This window comes from Callorhinus ursinus, unplaced genomic scaffold (assembly GCF_003265705.2).
Source record: "Callorhinus ursinus isolate GAN/ISIS: 27379988/994484 unplaced genomic scaffold, GSC_fseal_2.0 scaffold17, whole genome shotgun sequence".
Classification (NCBI taxonomy): domain Eukaryota; kingdom Metazoa; phylum Chordata; class Mammalia; order Carnivora; family Otariidae; genus Callorhinus; species Callorhinus ursinus.
Window position 1 is genome coordinate 36,016,233 of NW_027397079.1, and position 14,811 is coordinate 36,031,043.

General features: G+C 40.7%; 1 protein-coding gene across 21 annotated transcripts in view; it reads left to right on the plus strand.

Moving 5' to 3' along the window:
- The window catches only part of LOC112834663 (disintegrin and metalloproteinase domain-containing protein 32-like), a 194,361-nt gene that overhangs the window by 79,567 nt on the left and 99,983 nt on the right, over window positions 1–14,811 (plus strand). For 20 of the 21 annotated variants that reach the window (XR_012381174.1, XR_012381175.1, XR_012381173.1 and 17 more), the window contains one exon: window positions 13,831–13,967. Coding sequence is in view for 16 of the 21 variants with exons in the window: in XM_073902495.1 (XP_073758596.1) it covers window positions 13,831–13,967 (137 nt within the window). In the remaining 5 variants the exon portion in view is untranslated. The remainder of the gene's footprint in view (window positions 1–13,830; window positions 13,968–14,811) is intronic. The other variant, XM_073902500.1, reaches the window with a different exon arrangement.

The following is a 14,811-nucleotide window of genomic DNA, read 5'->3' on the forward strand; positions in this document are numbered from 1 at the left end:
TAACTAGTTGTTTTGCTCTTGGTACTTTTAAGATTCTCTCTTTATCTTAATCTTTGCCATTTTAATTATTATGTGTTGTGGTGTGTGCTTCCTACAGTTTATTTTCTTTGTGGCTGTCTGTGCTTCCTGGACCTGGATATCTGTTTCTTTCCCCAAATTAGTGAAGTTTGCAGCCATTATTTCTCCAAATAAGTTTTCTGCTTATTTCTCTTTTACCTTTGGGATCTCTATAATGAGAGTATTAGTATGCTTGATGTTGTACCAGAGATCCTTTAACACATCCTCATTAAAAAAAAAAATTTTTTTTTAATTTTTTGCTGTTCAGCTTGGGCACTTTCTATTACCCTGTCTTCCCAGTCATTAATTCATCTTCTGCTTTCTCTAATCTGTTATTGATTCTCTCTAGTGTATTTTCATTTCAGTTACTCTATTCTTCAAGTCTGATTGTTTTTTATTTTTTATTTTTAAATATTTTATTAATTTATTTGACAGAGACACAGCGAGAGAGGGAACACAAGGAGGGGGAGGGGGAGAGGGAGAAGCAGGCTTCCCGCGGAGCAGGGAACCTGATGCGGGGCTCGATCCCAGGACCCTGGGATCATGACCTGAGCCAAAGGCAGACAGTTTAACGACTGAGCCACCCAGGCGCCCCCAAGTCTGATTGTTTTTTAAAAAAATATTTTCTGTCTCTTTGTTGAAGTTCCCATGAGTTCATCCTCTCTTCTTTCCAGTCCAGTCGGCATGTTTTTCTTTTTAAAGATTTTATTTATTTGAGAGAGAGAGAGAGAGAGCATGAGCAGGTGTGGGGGAGAGGGGCAGAGGGAGAGGGAGAAGCTAACTCCCCCCTGAGCAGGGACCCCAGTGCAGAACTTGATCCCAGGACCCTGGAATCGTGACCTGAGCCAAAGGTAGACACTTAACTGACTGAGCCACCCAGGTGTCCCTCCAGTGAGCATGTTTTTGACCATTACTTTTATCTCTTTATCAGGTAGGTTGCTTATCTCAGTTTTGTTCAGCTCTTTTTCTGAGGTTTTTGTCTTGTTCTTTTAGTTTGGAACATATTTCTCTGTTGCCTCATTTTGTTTTTCTTTTTGCGTTTGTTTCTATGAATTAAGTAGAACAGCTTCTTATCTTAGACTTGAAAAAATGACCTTTTTAAGAACATCCCTTATGGACTGTATGTGCCTGATGGCTTTGGTTGCCTTGCTGGATCTGTAATGCATGTGGGCTGGAAGTCCTGGGACATCTCATACTGCCCTGGTGGGATGGCTGGAGCTGAAGTGGGCACTCAACAGGGGGTTCTGGGTCTCTCTGTATAGTGGGTTTTTGGCCCAGAGTACCTCAGGATACTTTGCATATATGTCACCTTGGTGAGTTGGCTGGTGCTATTGTCGGCACTGTCCAAGGATATCCCTGTATGTGCCACATGGGGGCCATCTTGTGAGGCTTTTCTGGGAGGACCGCTGGGTCTGGTGTGGGCCAGGATCCCAGGGCTCACTGAGGCACTAGGCTGGCTGGGTGCCCTGATCCTGCTTTTGTCTGTGCTATCAAGGTGGAGGAGGAATGTAAGCAATGGTACTCTCCTACCCCTCTGGCCCTAGAGAGTGTTCCAGAGCTCCCTGGCCACTTGATAGAATTCTAGGGCTGTTTCCTTTATATTCTAGTTGCTCTTTAAACTGTGACACTTTTTTTCCCCTGTATTCCAGAGTGTCCAGGGCTGGTGTTGGCTAGGGGCCCAGGGTTGGCTAAGGTGGTGGACTGGCTAGGGTGCCTGAATTTTGCTCCCATCTTTGCCATCAAATTAACAGGATAATGTAAACACTGGTGCCAGCCTCTCTGATTCCCCACCACTTGGTGGAGGGTTAGTTCCTTTATATTCTAGTTTCCCTTTTAAATTCTGGCTTTTATTTTTTACTTATTTATTTATTTAATTTATTTTTTAAATTTTATTTTATTATGTTATATTAGTCACCATACGTCATTAGTTTTTGATGTAGTGACCCATGATTCATTGTTTTCGTGTAACAGCCAGTGCTCCATGCAGTGTGTGCCCTCTTTAATACCCATCACCGGGCTAACCCATTCCCCCACCCCTCTCCCCTCTAGAACCCTCAGTTTGTTTCTCAGAGTCCATAGTCTCTCGTGGTTCATCTCTCCCTCCGATTCCCCCCCCCTTCATTTTTCCCTTCCTTCTCCTAATGTCCTCCATGCTGTTCTTTATGTTCCACAAATAAGTGAAACCATGTGATAATTGACTTTCTCTGCTTGACTTCTTTCACTTAGCATCATCTCCTCCAGTCCCATCCATGTTGATGTAAAAGTTGGGTATTCATCCTTTCTGATGGCTGAGTAATATTCCATTGTATATAGGGACTACATCTTCTTTATCCATTCATCTGTTGAAGGGCATCTCGGCTCTTCCACAGTTTGACTATTGCAGACACTGCTGCTATGAACATTGGTGTGCATATGGCCCTTCTTTTCACTACATCTGTGTCTTTGGGGTAAATACCCAGGAGTGCAATTGCTGGATCATAGGGTAGCTCTATTTTTAATTTTCTGAGGCACCTCCACACTGTTTTCCAAAGTGGCTGTACCACTTGCATTCCCATGAACAGTGTAAGAGGGTTCCCGTTTGTTTCCACAACCTCTCTAATATTTGTTGTTTTCTTGCCTTGTCAATTGTTGCCACTCTGACTGGTGTAAGGTGGTATCTCAATGTGGTTTTCATTTGAATTTCCCTGATGGCTAATAATGATGAACATTTTTTCATGCGTCTGTTAGCCCTTTGTATGTCTTCTTCAAAGAAGTATCTGTTCATGTCTTCTGCCCATTTTTTGACTTGATTATTTGTGTTTTGGGTGTTGAGTTTGAGAAGTTCTTTATAGATCTTGGATACCAGCCCTTTATCTGTAGTGTCATTTGCAAATATCTTCTCCCATTCTGTGGGTTGCCTCCTAAAATTTGTATGGAAGCAGAAAAGACCCCAAATTGCCAAGGAAATGTTCAAAAAGAAAAACAAAGCTGGGGGCATCACGTTGCCCAATTTCAAGCTATATTACAAAGCTATGATCACCAAGACAGCATGGTACTGGCACAAAAACAGACATATAGACCAATGGAACAGAATAGAGAGCCCAGATATGGACCCTCAACTCTATGGTCAAATAATCTTTGACAAAGCAGGAAAAAACATGCAATGGAAAAAAGCCAGTCTCTTCAATAAATGGTGCTGGGAAAATTGGACAGCCACATGTAGAAGAATGAAATTCTACCATTCTCTAACACCCTACACAATGGTAAACTCAAAATGAATGAAAGACCTCAATGTGAGACAGGAATCCATCAAAATCCTAGAGGAGCACATAGGCAGTAACCTCTTTGACATCGACCTCAGCAACTTCTTTCAAGATACATCTCCAAAAGTTAGTGATACAAAAGCAATAATGAACTTTTGGGACTTCATTAAGATAAAAAGCTTCTGCACAGCAAAGGAAACAGTCAATAAATTCTGGCTTTTAAAAATGAATCTGCTCACAGTCCCTCAGTGCTATCTTCCCACACTGTAGCCTACAGCATCGGGGTGGTGTTTCTGTCATTTTTGTGTCCCTATCTCTCCTTCCCTTCTCTATGTGGTTCCTCTATCTTATGTTGTCTAGAAGCTGTTCAGTGTGCCCTTAGTTCTTTTCCAGGAAGAACTGCCCTATAGGTAGGCATAGATTGGGTGTCTTTGGAAAAGATGAGTTCAGGGTCTTCCTAGGTTGCCATCTGGGAGCCTCTGTTGGTATATGTGCATTTGAGTAAGTGGTCTCAGCAGAGACAGTTCATTATCAGTCAGCTCAGTTTGGGTTCCTAGACATGTCCACTCGTAATGCTCTGGGGCAGGTGAAGCTTGCTCTCAGGGTCTATTTTTGGGTGAGGCTACTGCCTGAGCTCTGGGGTTGGGGATGGAATTGCTGCTAGCTGGTAACAGTTGGATAGGCCTGCTGGCTTGGTTCCTTGCCCAAGTGAGGGTGTAGGAGATGCTCTGAACTTGCCTGGGTTCATTCATCAGGCTTCCTAGATGGGTAGGACAGGTACTTTACTCAGCAGGAGATGGGCTATGATTTAGATTCCCTGTCATGGCAGGGTAGCAGAATGTACCCCAAGTCCTGTATGGCCCATTGTTTGGGGACCCAAAACAGGCAATACCATACACTGAATTCTTGGCTAGATAGGGTAGTGGTTTTGCTCTGAAGATGGGGAAAGCCATGGGCTGTGCTCTCTGTTCAAGTGTCACTCTAAGTGGGCTATGCAGTTTCCCATGTACACTGGTTAGATTCCCTGGTCTAGGCTGGCTGAAGTCTATATTTAGCAATGGGCAGGACTACAAATTAGTTTCCCTGCAAAAGTGGAGATGAGAATCAGCTGGATTTGTGGTCTTGACTTAAGCTAACCTGTACCCTAAGTTCCATGGTCAAATAGTGCCATTGGCTTTGCTCTTTGGATGATCACCTCTGCCTGCCATTCTCTCTGTTCAAGAGATGCTGGGTTACACAGATTTCAGAGGTACCAGCTAGGTTTTCTGTTCAGTTAGGGTCAGGAGCTACACTCAGAGGTCAGAATTAAATCCCATTCTTGGGCAGAGCAGGAGAGCCATTTCTAAGCAGCTTCTTAGATATTTGCAGTTAAGCTGTCTGGTTGGGCAGGGCCAGGAGCTACATAGAGCCATGGATGGGGTATGAATCAGCTTCCCTGTCTGGGCAGAACTGACTTTAAGCCCAGGAAGGCTCTCTGTGATCTTAAGCTGGCATGCATCCCGAGTTCCCTGGCTGAAAGTTGCCACTGGTTTTGCCTTGTGGACAATAGCCATGCCTACCATACTTTCCACTTGAATATTGCTGGGCTATGCAGCTTCTAGGTGTTATGACCTGACCTCTGGTCAGGTGGGGCTAGAAGCTGCTTTCAGCATTGGGAGGGTTTTGACTCAGCTCCCTGCCTGAGTGGGGTTGGGGGACAGACCAGGCTTCAATGGTAAGTCTCTTTGATGACCTGAATCAGGAAGATCTGCTGTTCATTGGGTTCCCTGTTCAGACTGCATCACTGACTTAGCTTTACAGATGGGCAAAACTTCTGGTTGGGACTACTTTTGGGTGCTGTGGGTGAGAACTTGGTCTGCCAAGAGGGTTGCAAGTCCCTCCACCCTTCTCTGTCACAGATTTCCCATGGTCAAAACATGTAGCATCCTCTCTGCTCTTTGTGAGGGAAGATCAGACTGGGGACTCCTAAGAAGTCACCTTAAATGCTGGGGGAGCTGGATGTTCACCCTGGGCTCTCATTTCCCACTTGAGGTACTGTAGACTCTGGGAAGACCTCCTAGTATGGCACTACACCAGCCTTGGGGAAGGGCAAAGCGGTCAGCGTGTAGCTGCTCCTTTTACCCTTCTAATGTGGTCTATTTTGTTTTCTGTAGTGCAGGGAGTGCTTCAGTCTGACCTCCATGTTCTAGGATCTTCACAGTAGATTCTGTCCAAGAATAGTGATAGTTGTACTTGTTGTGAGGGGGTGGTGAAATTGGGAATGACCTATGACGCCACCTTGGTAACATCACTACTGTTGTGATTTAATTCTTTTTTTTCTATGCTAATTTTTTTATTATGCTATGTTAATCACCATACATTACATCATTAGTTTTTGATGTAGTGTTACATGATTCATTGTGTATAACACCCAGTGCTCCATTCAATACGTGCCCTCTTTAATACCCATCACCAGACTAACCCAACCCCCCACCCCCCTCCCCTTTAGAACCCTCAGTTTGTTTGTCTCAGAGTCCATAGTCTCTCATGGTTCATCTCCCCCACCAATTTCACCCCCCTTCATTTTTCCCTTCCTATTATCTTCTTCTTCTTCTTCTTCTTCTTTTTTTTTTAACATATAATGTATTATTTGTTTCAGAGGTACAGGTCTGTGATTCAATAGTCTTACACAATTCACAGCACTCACCATAGCATATACTCTCCCCAGTGTCTTACCACCCAGCCACCCCATCCCTCCCACCCCCCACCACTCCAACAACCATCAGTTTGTTTCCTGAGATTAAGAATTCCACATATCAGTGAGGTCATATGATACATGTCTTTCTCTGATTGACTTATTTCGCTCAGCATAATACCCTCCAGTTCCATCCACGTCTTTGCAAATGGCAAGATTTCATTCCTTTTGATGGCTGCATAATATTCCGTTGTGTGTGTGTGTGTGTGTGTGTGTGTGTGTGTGTGTGTGTGTGTGTACCACATCTTCTTTACCCATTCATCTATCGATAGGCATCTTGGCTCTTTCCATAGTTTGGTTATTGTGAACATTGCTGCTATAAACATCAGGGTACATGTACCCTTTCAGATCACTACATTTGCATCTTTGGGGGAAATACCCAGTAGTGCAATTGCTGGGTCGTAGGGTAGCTCTATTTTCAACCTTTTGAGGAACCTCCATACTGTTTTCCAGAGTGGCTTCACCAGCTTGCATTCCCACCAACAGTATAGGGTGTTCCCCTTTCTCCGCATCCCCACTCACATCTTTCATTTCCTGACTTGTTAATTTTAGCCATTCTGACTGATGTGAGGTGGTATCTCATTGAGGTTTTCGTTTGGATTTCCCTGATGCCGAGCGATGTTGAGCACTTTTTCATGTGTCTGTTGGCCATTTGGATGTCTTTGGAAAAATGTCTGTTCATGTCTTCTGCCCATTTCTTGATTGGATCATTTGTTCTTTGGGTGTTGAGTTTGATAAGTTCTTTATAGATTTTGGATAATAGCCCTTTATCTGATATGTCATTTGTAAATATCTTTTCCCACTCTGTCGGTTGATTTTTGGTTTAGTTGACTGTTTCTTTTGTGGTGGCTTCTTATCTTGATGAAGTCCCAATAGTTCATAAGCCCTTGCTTCCCTTGCCTTTGGCAATGTTTCGAAGAGGTCGAAGAGGTTGCTGCCTGTGTTCTCCTTTAGGATTTTGATGGACTCCTATCTCACATTTAGGTCTTTCAACCATTTGGAGTCTATTTTGTGTGTGGTGTAAGGAAATGGTCCAGTTTCATTCTTCTGCATGTATTGGCTGTCCAATTTTCCCAACACCATTTGTTGAAGAGACTGTCTTTTTTCCATTGAACATTCTTTCCTGCTTTGTCAGAGATGAGTTGACCATAGAGTTGAGGGTCCATTTCTGGGCCTATATTCTGTTCCATTGATCGATGTGTCTGTTTTTGTGCCAGTACCATACTGTCTTGATGCAGACATCTTTGTAATAGAGCTTGAAGTCCGGAATTGTGATGCCACCAGCTTTACTTTTCTTTTTCAACAGTCCTCTGGCTATTTGGTGTCTTTTCTGGTTCCATACAAATTTTAGGATTATTTGTTCCATTTCTTTGAAAAAAGTTTATGGTGTTTTGATAGGGATTGCATTGAATGTGTCGACTGCTCTAGGTAGCATTGACATATTCACAATATTTGTTCTTCCAATCCATGAGCATGGAACATTTTTCCATTTCTTTATGTCTTCCTCAATTTCTTTCATGAGTATTTTATAGTTTTCTGAGTACAGATTCTTTGCCTCTTTGGTTAAATTTATTCCTAGGTCTCTTATGATTTTGGGTGCATTTGTAAATGGGATCGACTCCTTAGTTTCTCTTTCTTCTGTCTTGTTGTTGGTGTATAGGAATGCCACTGATTTCTGTGCATTGATTTTCTATCCTGCCACTTTCCTGAATTCCTGTATGAGTCTAGCAGTTTTGGGGTGGAGTCTTCTGGGTTTTCCACATAAAGTATCATATCATCTGCAAAGAGTGAGAGTTTGACTTCTTCTTTGCTGATTCGGATGCCTTTGATTTCTTTTTGTTGTCTGATTGCTGTGGCTAGGACTTCTAATACTATGTTGAATAGCAGTGGTGATAGTGGACATCTCTGCCATGTTCTGACCTTAGGGGGAAAGCTCTCAGGTTTTCTCCATTGAGAATGATATTCGCTGTGGGTTTTTCATAGATAGCTTTTATGATATTGAGGTATGTACCCTCTATCCCTATACTGAAGAGTTTTGATCAAGAAAGGAAGCTGTACTTTGTCAAATGTTTTTTCTGCATCTATTGAGAAGATCATATGGTTCTTTTTCTTTCTTTTATTAATGTATTGTATCACACTGATTGATTTGCAGATGTTGAACCAACCTTGCAGCCCAGGGATAAATCCCACTTGGTCGAGGTGAATAATCCTTTTAATTTACTGTTGGATCCTATTGGCTAGTATTTTGGTTAGAATTTTTGCATCCATGTTCATCAAGGATATTGGTCTGTAATTCTCTTTTTCGATGGGGTCTTTGGTTTTGGGATCAAGGTAATGGCGGCCTCATAAAACGTGTTTGGAAGTTTTCCTTCCATTTCTATTTTTTGGAACAGTTTCAGAAGAATAGGGATTAATTCTTCTTTAAATTTTGGTAGAATTCCCCTGGGAAGCCATCTGGCCCTGAGCTCATGTTTGTTGGGAGATTTTTGATGACTGCTTCAATTTCCTTAGTGGCTATAGGTCTGTTCAGGTTTTCTATTTCTTCCTGGTTCAGTTTTGGTAGTTTATACATCTCTAGTATTGCATCCATTTCTTCCAGGTTATCTAACACGCTGGCATATAGTTGCTCATGATATGTTCTTATAATTGTTTGTATTTCTTTGGTGTTGGTTGTGATATCTCCTCTTTCATTCATGATTTTGTTGATTAGGGTCATTTCTCTTTTCTTTTTGATAAGTCTGGGCAGGGGTTTATCAATCTTGTTAATTCTTTCAAAGAACCAGCTCCTAGTTTCGTTGATCTTTTCTACTGTTCTTTTGGTGTCTATTTCATTGATTTCTGCTCTGATCTTTATTATTTCTCTTCTCCTGCTGGGTTTAGCTTTATTTGCTGTTCTTTCTCCAGCTCCTTTAGGTGTAGGGTTAGGTTGTGTATTTAAGATCTTTCTTGTTTCTTGAGAAAGGCTTGTATTGCTATATACTTTCCTCTTAAGACTGCTTTTGCTGCATCCCAAAGATTTTGAACAGTTGTGTTTTCATTTTCATTGGTTTCCATTAATTTTTTTAATTCTTAAATATCCTAGTTGACCCTTTCATTCTTTAGTTAGAATGCTCTTTATCCTCCATGTATTTGAGTTTTTTCTGACTTTCCTCTTGTGATTGAGTTCTAGTTTCAAAGATTTGTGGTCTGAAAATATGCGGGGAATGATACCAATCTTTTGGTACTGGTTGAGACCTGATTTATGACCTAGGATGTTATCTATTCTGGATAGTGTTCCATGGGCACTAGGGAAGAATGTGTATCCTGTTGCTTTGGAATGGAATGTTCTGAATATATCTGTGAAGTCCATTTGGTCCAGTGTGTCATTTAAAGTCTTTATTTCCTTGTTGATCTTTTGCTTAGATGATCTGTCCATTTCAGTGAGGGGGGTGTTAAAGTCCCCCACTATTATTGTATTGTTATCAATGTGTTTCTTTGCTTTTGTTATTAATTGCCTTATATAATTGGCTGCTCCCATGTTAGGGGCATAGATATTTTCAATTGTTAGATGTTGTTGGATAGACCCTTTAAGTAGGATATAGTGTCCTTCCTCATTTCTTATTATAGTCTTTGGTTTAAAATCTAATTTCTGTGATATAAGGATTGCCACCCCAGCTTTCTTTTGGTGTCCATTAGCATGGTAAATGGTTTTCCACCCCCTCACTTTCAATGTGGGGGTGTCTCTGGGTCTAAAATGAGTCTCTTTCAGACAGCATATTGATGGGTCTTGTTTTTTTATCCAATCTGATAGCCTGTTTCTTTTGATTGGGGCATTTGGTCCATTTACATTCAGGGTAACTATTGAAAGATATGGATTTAGTGCCATTGTATTGCCTGTAAGGTGACTGTTATTGTATATTGTCTCTGTTCCTTTCTGGTCTATGTTACTTTTAGGCTCTCTCTGCTTAGAGGTCTCCTTTCAATATTTCTTGTAGGCTGGTTTCGTGTTTGCAAATTATTTTTTGTGTGTCCTGAGAGCTTTTTATCTCTCCTATTTTCAAAGACAGCCCAGCTGGATATAGTATTCATGGCTGCATATTTTCTCATTTAGTACTCTGAAGGTATCATGCCAGTCTTTTCTGGCCTGCCAGGTCTCTGTGAATAGGTCTGTTGCCAATCTAATGTTTCTACCATTGTAGGTTACAGATATCTTCTCCTGAGCTGCTTTCAGGATTTTCTGTTTGTCTCTGAGACTCGTAAGTTTTACTATGAGATGTCGGGGTGTTGACCTATTTTTATTGAATTTGAGGGAGGTTCTCTGTGCCTCCTCGATTTTGATGCCTGTTTTCTTCCCCACATTAGGGAAGTTCTCTGCCAGAATTTGCTCCAGTATACCTTCTGCTCCTCTCTCTTCTTCCTCTTCTGGGATCCCAATTATTCTAATATTGTTTTGTCTTGTGGTATCACTTATCTCTCGAATTCTGCCTCTGTGATCCAGTAGTTGTTTATCTCTCTTTTTCTCAGCTTCTTTATTTTCTATCATTTGGTTTTCTATATCACTAATTCTTTCTTCTGCCTCATTTATCTAAACAGAGCCTCCATTTTTTATTGCACCTCTAATAGCCTTTTTGATTTTGACTTGGTTAGATTTTAGTTCTTTTATTTCTCCAGAAAGCGTTTCTCTAATATCTTCCATGCTTTTTTCAAGCCCAGCTAGTATCTTTATAATCGTCATTCTGAATTCTGGTTCCGATATCTTACCAATGTGTGTATTAATTAGGGCAGTCGGTACTGCCTCTTGTTCTTTTTTTGAGGTGATTTTTTTCCATCTTGTTATTTTGTCCAGAGGAGAATAGATGAATGAGAGAACAAAATGCTAACAGGATAACAATGACCCCAGAAAAATAGACACTAAACAAATCAGAAGAGACCTGAAACCAGGGGAAAAGAAAGGGAGAGAAAGGAAAAAGAAAAAAAAAAGATAAAAAAACAAAAAAACCCAGAATATGATCAAATATGATCAGGCTGGTGCACAGATCCGTGCCAGACACTAGATTTGGGCATATTTTGTTCTGTTAGAAGAAAGTGCCTCCCAAAATTTTAAAGAAAGAAAAATTTATATATGTACAAAAATAAGGGCATATACAATGAAGGGATGGAATATGACTGTAAAGATGAAAATTATAAAATTTTCAAAAGGAATGATAAAATAAGAAGTTGTTTGAAAAAAGAAAGGAGAGGATTTAAAATATGAAAAAAAAAAGGGAGAGAATGTGATCAGGCAGGAGACTAGAACAAAGCCATACACTAGAGATTTAGGGTATATTTTGGTCTATTAGAAGAAACTGTATCCTAAAGTTTTAAAAAGAGAACAACTTATATATACCAAAAATAAGGTTAACTACTATGAAGGGATAGAATATGACTCTAAAAATGAAAAATAAAAAATGTTTTTTAAAAAAGGAATTGGTAAGATGTTGGTTGAAAAAGGAAAAGGAAAAATTCAAAAAGAAAAAGAAAAAGGAAAAAAGAAAATTTAAAAAATTAACTTCGAAAGACTAAAGATTCCTGGGAAAAAAACACGAATTCTTTTTTTTTTTTTTTAAAGCCATTAATTCTATGTACAGTATTCCCCTAGTGCTGGAGTTCTGCCTTTCTCATTGATGGGTAAACTTGGTCTTGGCTGGCTGCTCTTGCTGATCTTCTGGGGGAGGGGCCTGTTGCCGTGGTTCTCAAATGTCTTTGCCAGAGGCGGAATTGCCCCAACCTTGCTGGGTCCCAGCTAAGTAATCTGCTTGGATTTGCTCCCTGGAGCTTTTGTTCCCACAACCTTTCCATACCACTTTGGAGGAGGATAGTGAAAATGGCCGCCTCCCCATCTCCACCCTGGAGGAACTGAGAATTTGGGGCCCCACTCCTCAGTGAGCCCCCAGAGTAAAGCAGTCAAGCACTCCCTTCTCCCTGGTCTCTGGCCGCACTCCATGCTCACCTGGCCTGTGACCAAGGGTTTCTATCTCTGGCACACGACCCCATGTGGAGTCTCCAAACTCAGCTGATTCCTGCTATGTGCTCCCACGCCCCTCCTCCCGCCCATCCTCCCCAGGGGAGGAAGGGAGTCTCCCTGGATCTGTTGCTTCTTAGGTCCCTGCTGGAGGAGCAGTGGCCTGACTGTGCTGCTGATCACAGTTCATGGCAACCCCGAGCTGAGAGCCCACTCCTCAGCTCCGTCTTTGCAGCCAGCTTCCCTGCTCTGATACCTGGGAGTTTTGCCACATTCAGACACCCCCGGTCTTTCTGTGACCCCAAGGGTCCTGAGACCACACTGTCCCAGCAAGGGTTCCACCCCCCACTTAGCCACTGGAGCGATGTCCCTCAGTGGAGCTGACTTCTAAAGTTCTGATTTTGTGCTCTGTTGCTCTATCACTTGCTGGTAGCGGCTGTCGGAGGCCCCCTCACCGCCATCTATCCTCCCAAATATCGCCTCGGATTCACTTCTCCGCATGTCCTACCTTCCAGAAAGTGGTTGATTTTCTGTTCAGAGAGTTGTTGCTATTCTTTTCTTCCATCTCCTGTTGAGTTCGTAGGTGTTCAGAATGGTTTGATCCCTATCCAGCTGCATTCCTGGGACCAGACGAAATCCAGGTCTCCTACTCCTCCACCATCTTGCTCCTCCCCCTGATTTAATTCTTAATATGGACCTGAAGGCCATGAGGGTTGGTGAGACAAATCACCTAGGTATTGTCATCAAAAGTTATTTTTGGTGGGGCTCTGTCATATTGTTTAGAGGGAGGCTTCCTATGCTGGAAAGGGAAATCCAAGTATATTTGTCCATGTCACTCCCAACTGTTTCCTTCCCAAGTTTCATATTCTTACTCCTTCCCTATGAGATCTGGTAGATTTGAGGATTAAGTTAGTGCTATAGCCCTACAGTCCTTATGCTTTTGGTGCATGGTCCTCAATCATGTCAATCCAACTAATATAGGAGACGAGGAGTTACTACATTGCTGCTGCAGAGGCTTACTAACTGCCTATTTGCATTCTCAGTTGCTCAGTCACAGCTTTTCCTTTATATTTCTCATAATATATATCCTCTAGTGCTATCATAACAATCCAGTTGAACCCTAAATTTTTATTAGAGCTTGTCATTAAAACAGTGAAGTGCCTTGATCTTCCTCACAACCTTCCCTCACCTGTACCTTATTCAATGCCAGACTTGGTAGTAATTGGAGAAATCATGATGTTATTGCATATCATGAATTACCAGTGTCACATTTTTCCTTGGCAAGGAAGTTATCTCTGCACTTGTTAAATATGTAAACGGCATTATACAAGAATGCTACCTTGGATGTCTTTCTGTTGTTTCTCCTGATATGAGTTACTGAGTCATGGAGAATCCTGTTAGGAAGCTGATAGCACACTTAAACTGAGTAATCTGGTTACATGGCCACTTTCTGTGCTGGGAAGCAGAATATCATGTGGACTATTCTAAATGAATACAAGAGCTATCGTAAGAAATTAGGTAAATTGAAGATCATATTCTATATAGCCAAAAAATATAATGAAAAACAGCCCTTTTATATAGTTACGATAGCTACTTAAGAATTATATTAGGTATTCTGTTGTTAAATCCTGATAAAGATTGGCATAGATTCAATTTGCTTTTAATATCTCAATAAAATTTCATTGTCCAAGGAGCTGTATTTTCTATTCTTAAGTATTTGGTAAAATAATAAATATGTTCAAAATTAGAAAATTATTACTTTTTATCACCTTTCAATGACTTGTCTTTCATTTGAATTTTTGTTTTTGTTAATGTAGTACCCCAAGGAGATAACTTTGGAGGCATTTTCCATTATTGTTACGCAGATGCTCGGACTCGGTCTGGGATTATCATATGATGACACAAAGAAATGTCGCTGTTCAGGAGCCATTTGTATAATGAATCCAGAAGCTATGTAAGTTTATTTAAAAGTAAGATTTATTGGTTATGTTTATTTTGTTTTAAATATTTGAAGTGCAAAATTTAGTGTTTACTTATAGTACCAATTAGCCATAAATGGACCAAGACTACAATATATAAACCTGAAATTTTAAGTGTAAGAGAGTTGGAAAGAGGTATATCATTAAGAACAAAGATAACAAATCTAATTTCAAAGATACATTAGCAAGGGAATGAGACTGTATTTTATGAAATCTCATAGTGAGGATTGTTAAAAATGTCAGAATAGGGTGGCAGGATGGATAAAAGAACAAGACCCATCTGTATGCTGCCTACAACAGAAAAACACAAACTGAAAGTGAAGGTTTGGAGAGAGATATTACATGCAAATGGAAGCAAAAAGAATCTGGAGTAGCAATAGCTATATCAGACAAAATAGACTTTATTTTTTTTAAGGCAACAAAGGTATTTATTACAGGAAATGTCAGAACTTTGCTTCATTACAAATAATTTGTTTTTAATATTTTGATTTTGATTCATTTTTTTGTTGCATTTTTTTTTTAACATTTTAGGTAGTTAACATACACTGCAATATTGGTTTCTGGAGTAGAATTCAGTGATTCATCACTTACATACAATACCCACTGCTTATCATAACAAGTGTTCTCCTTAATACCAATCACCTAACTAACCCATCCCCCACCCACCTCCCTCCATCACCTTTCAGTTTGTTCTCTATTGTTTAGAGTCTCTTACAGCTTGTTTCCCTCTCTCCTTTTTTTCTTTTACCCCTTCCCATATGTTCATCTGTTTTCTTTGTAAATTCAACATATGTATGAGGTCATGGGGTATTTGTATTT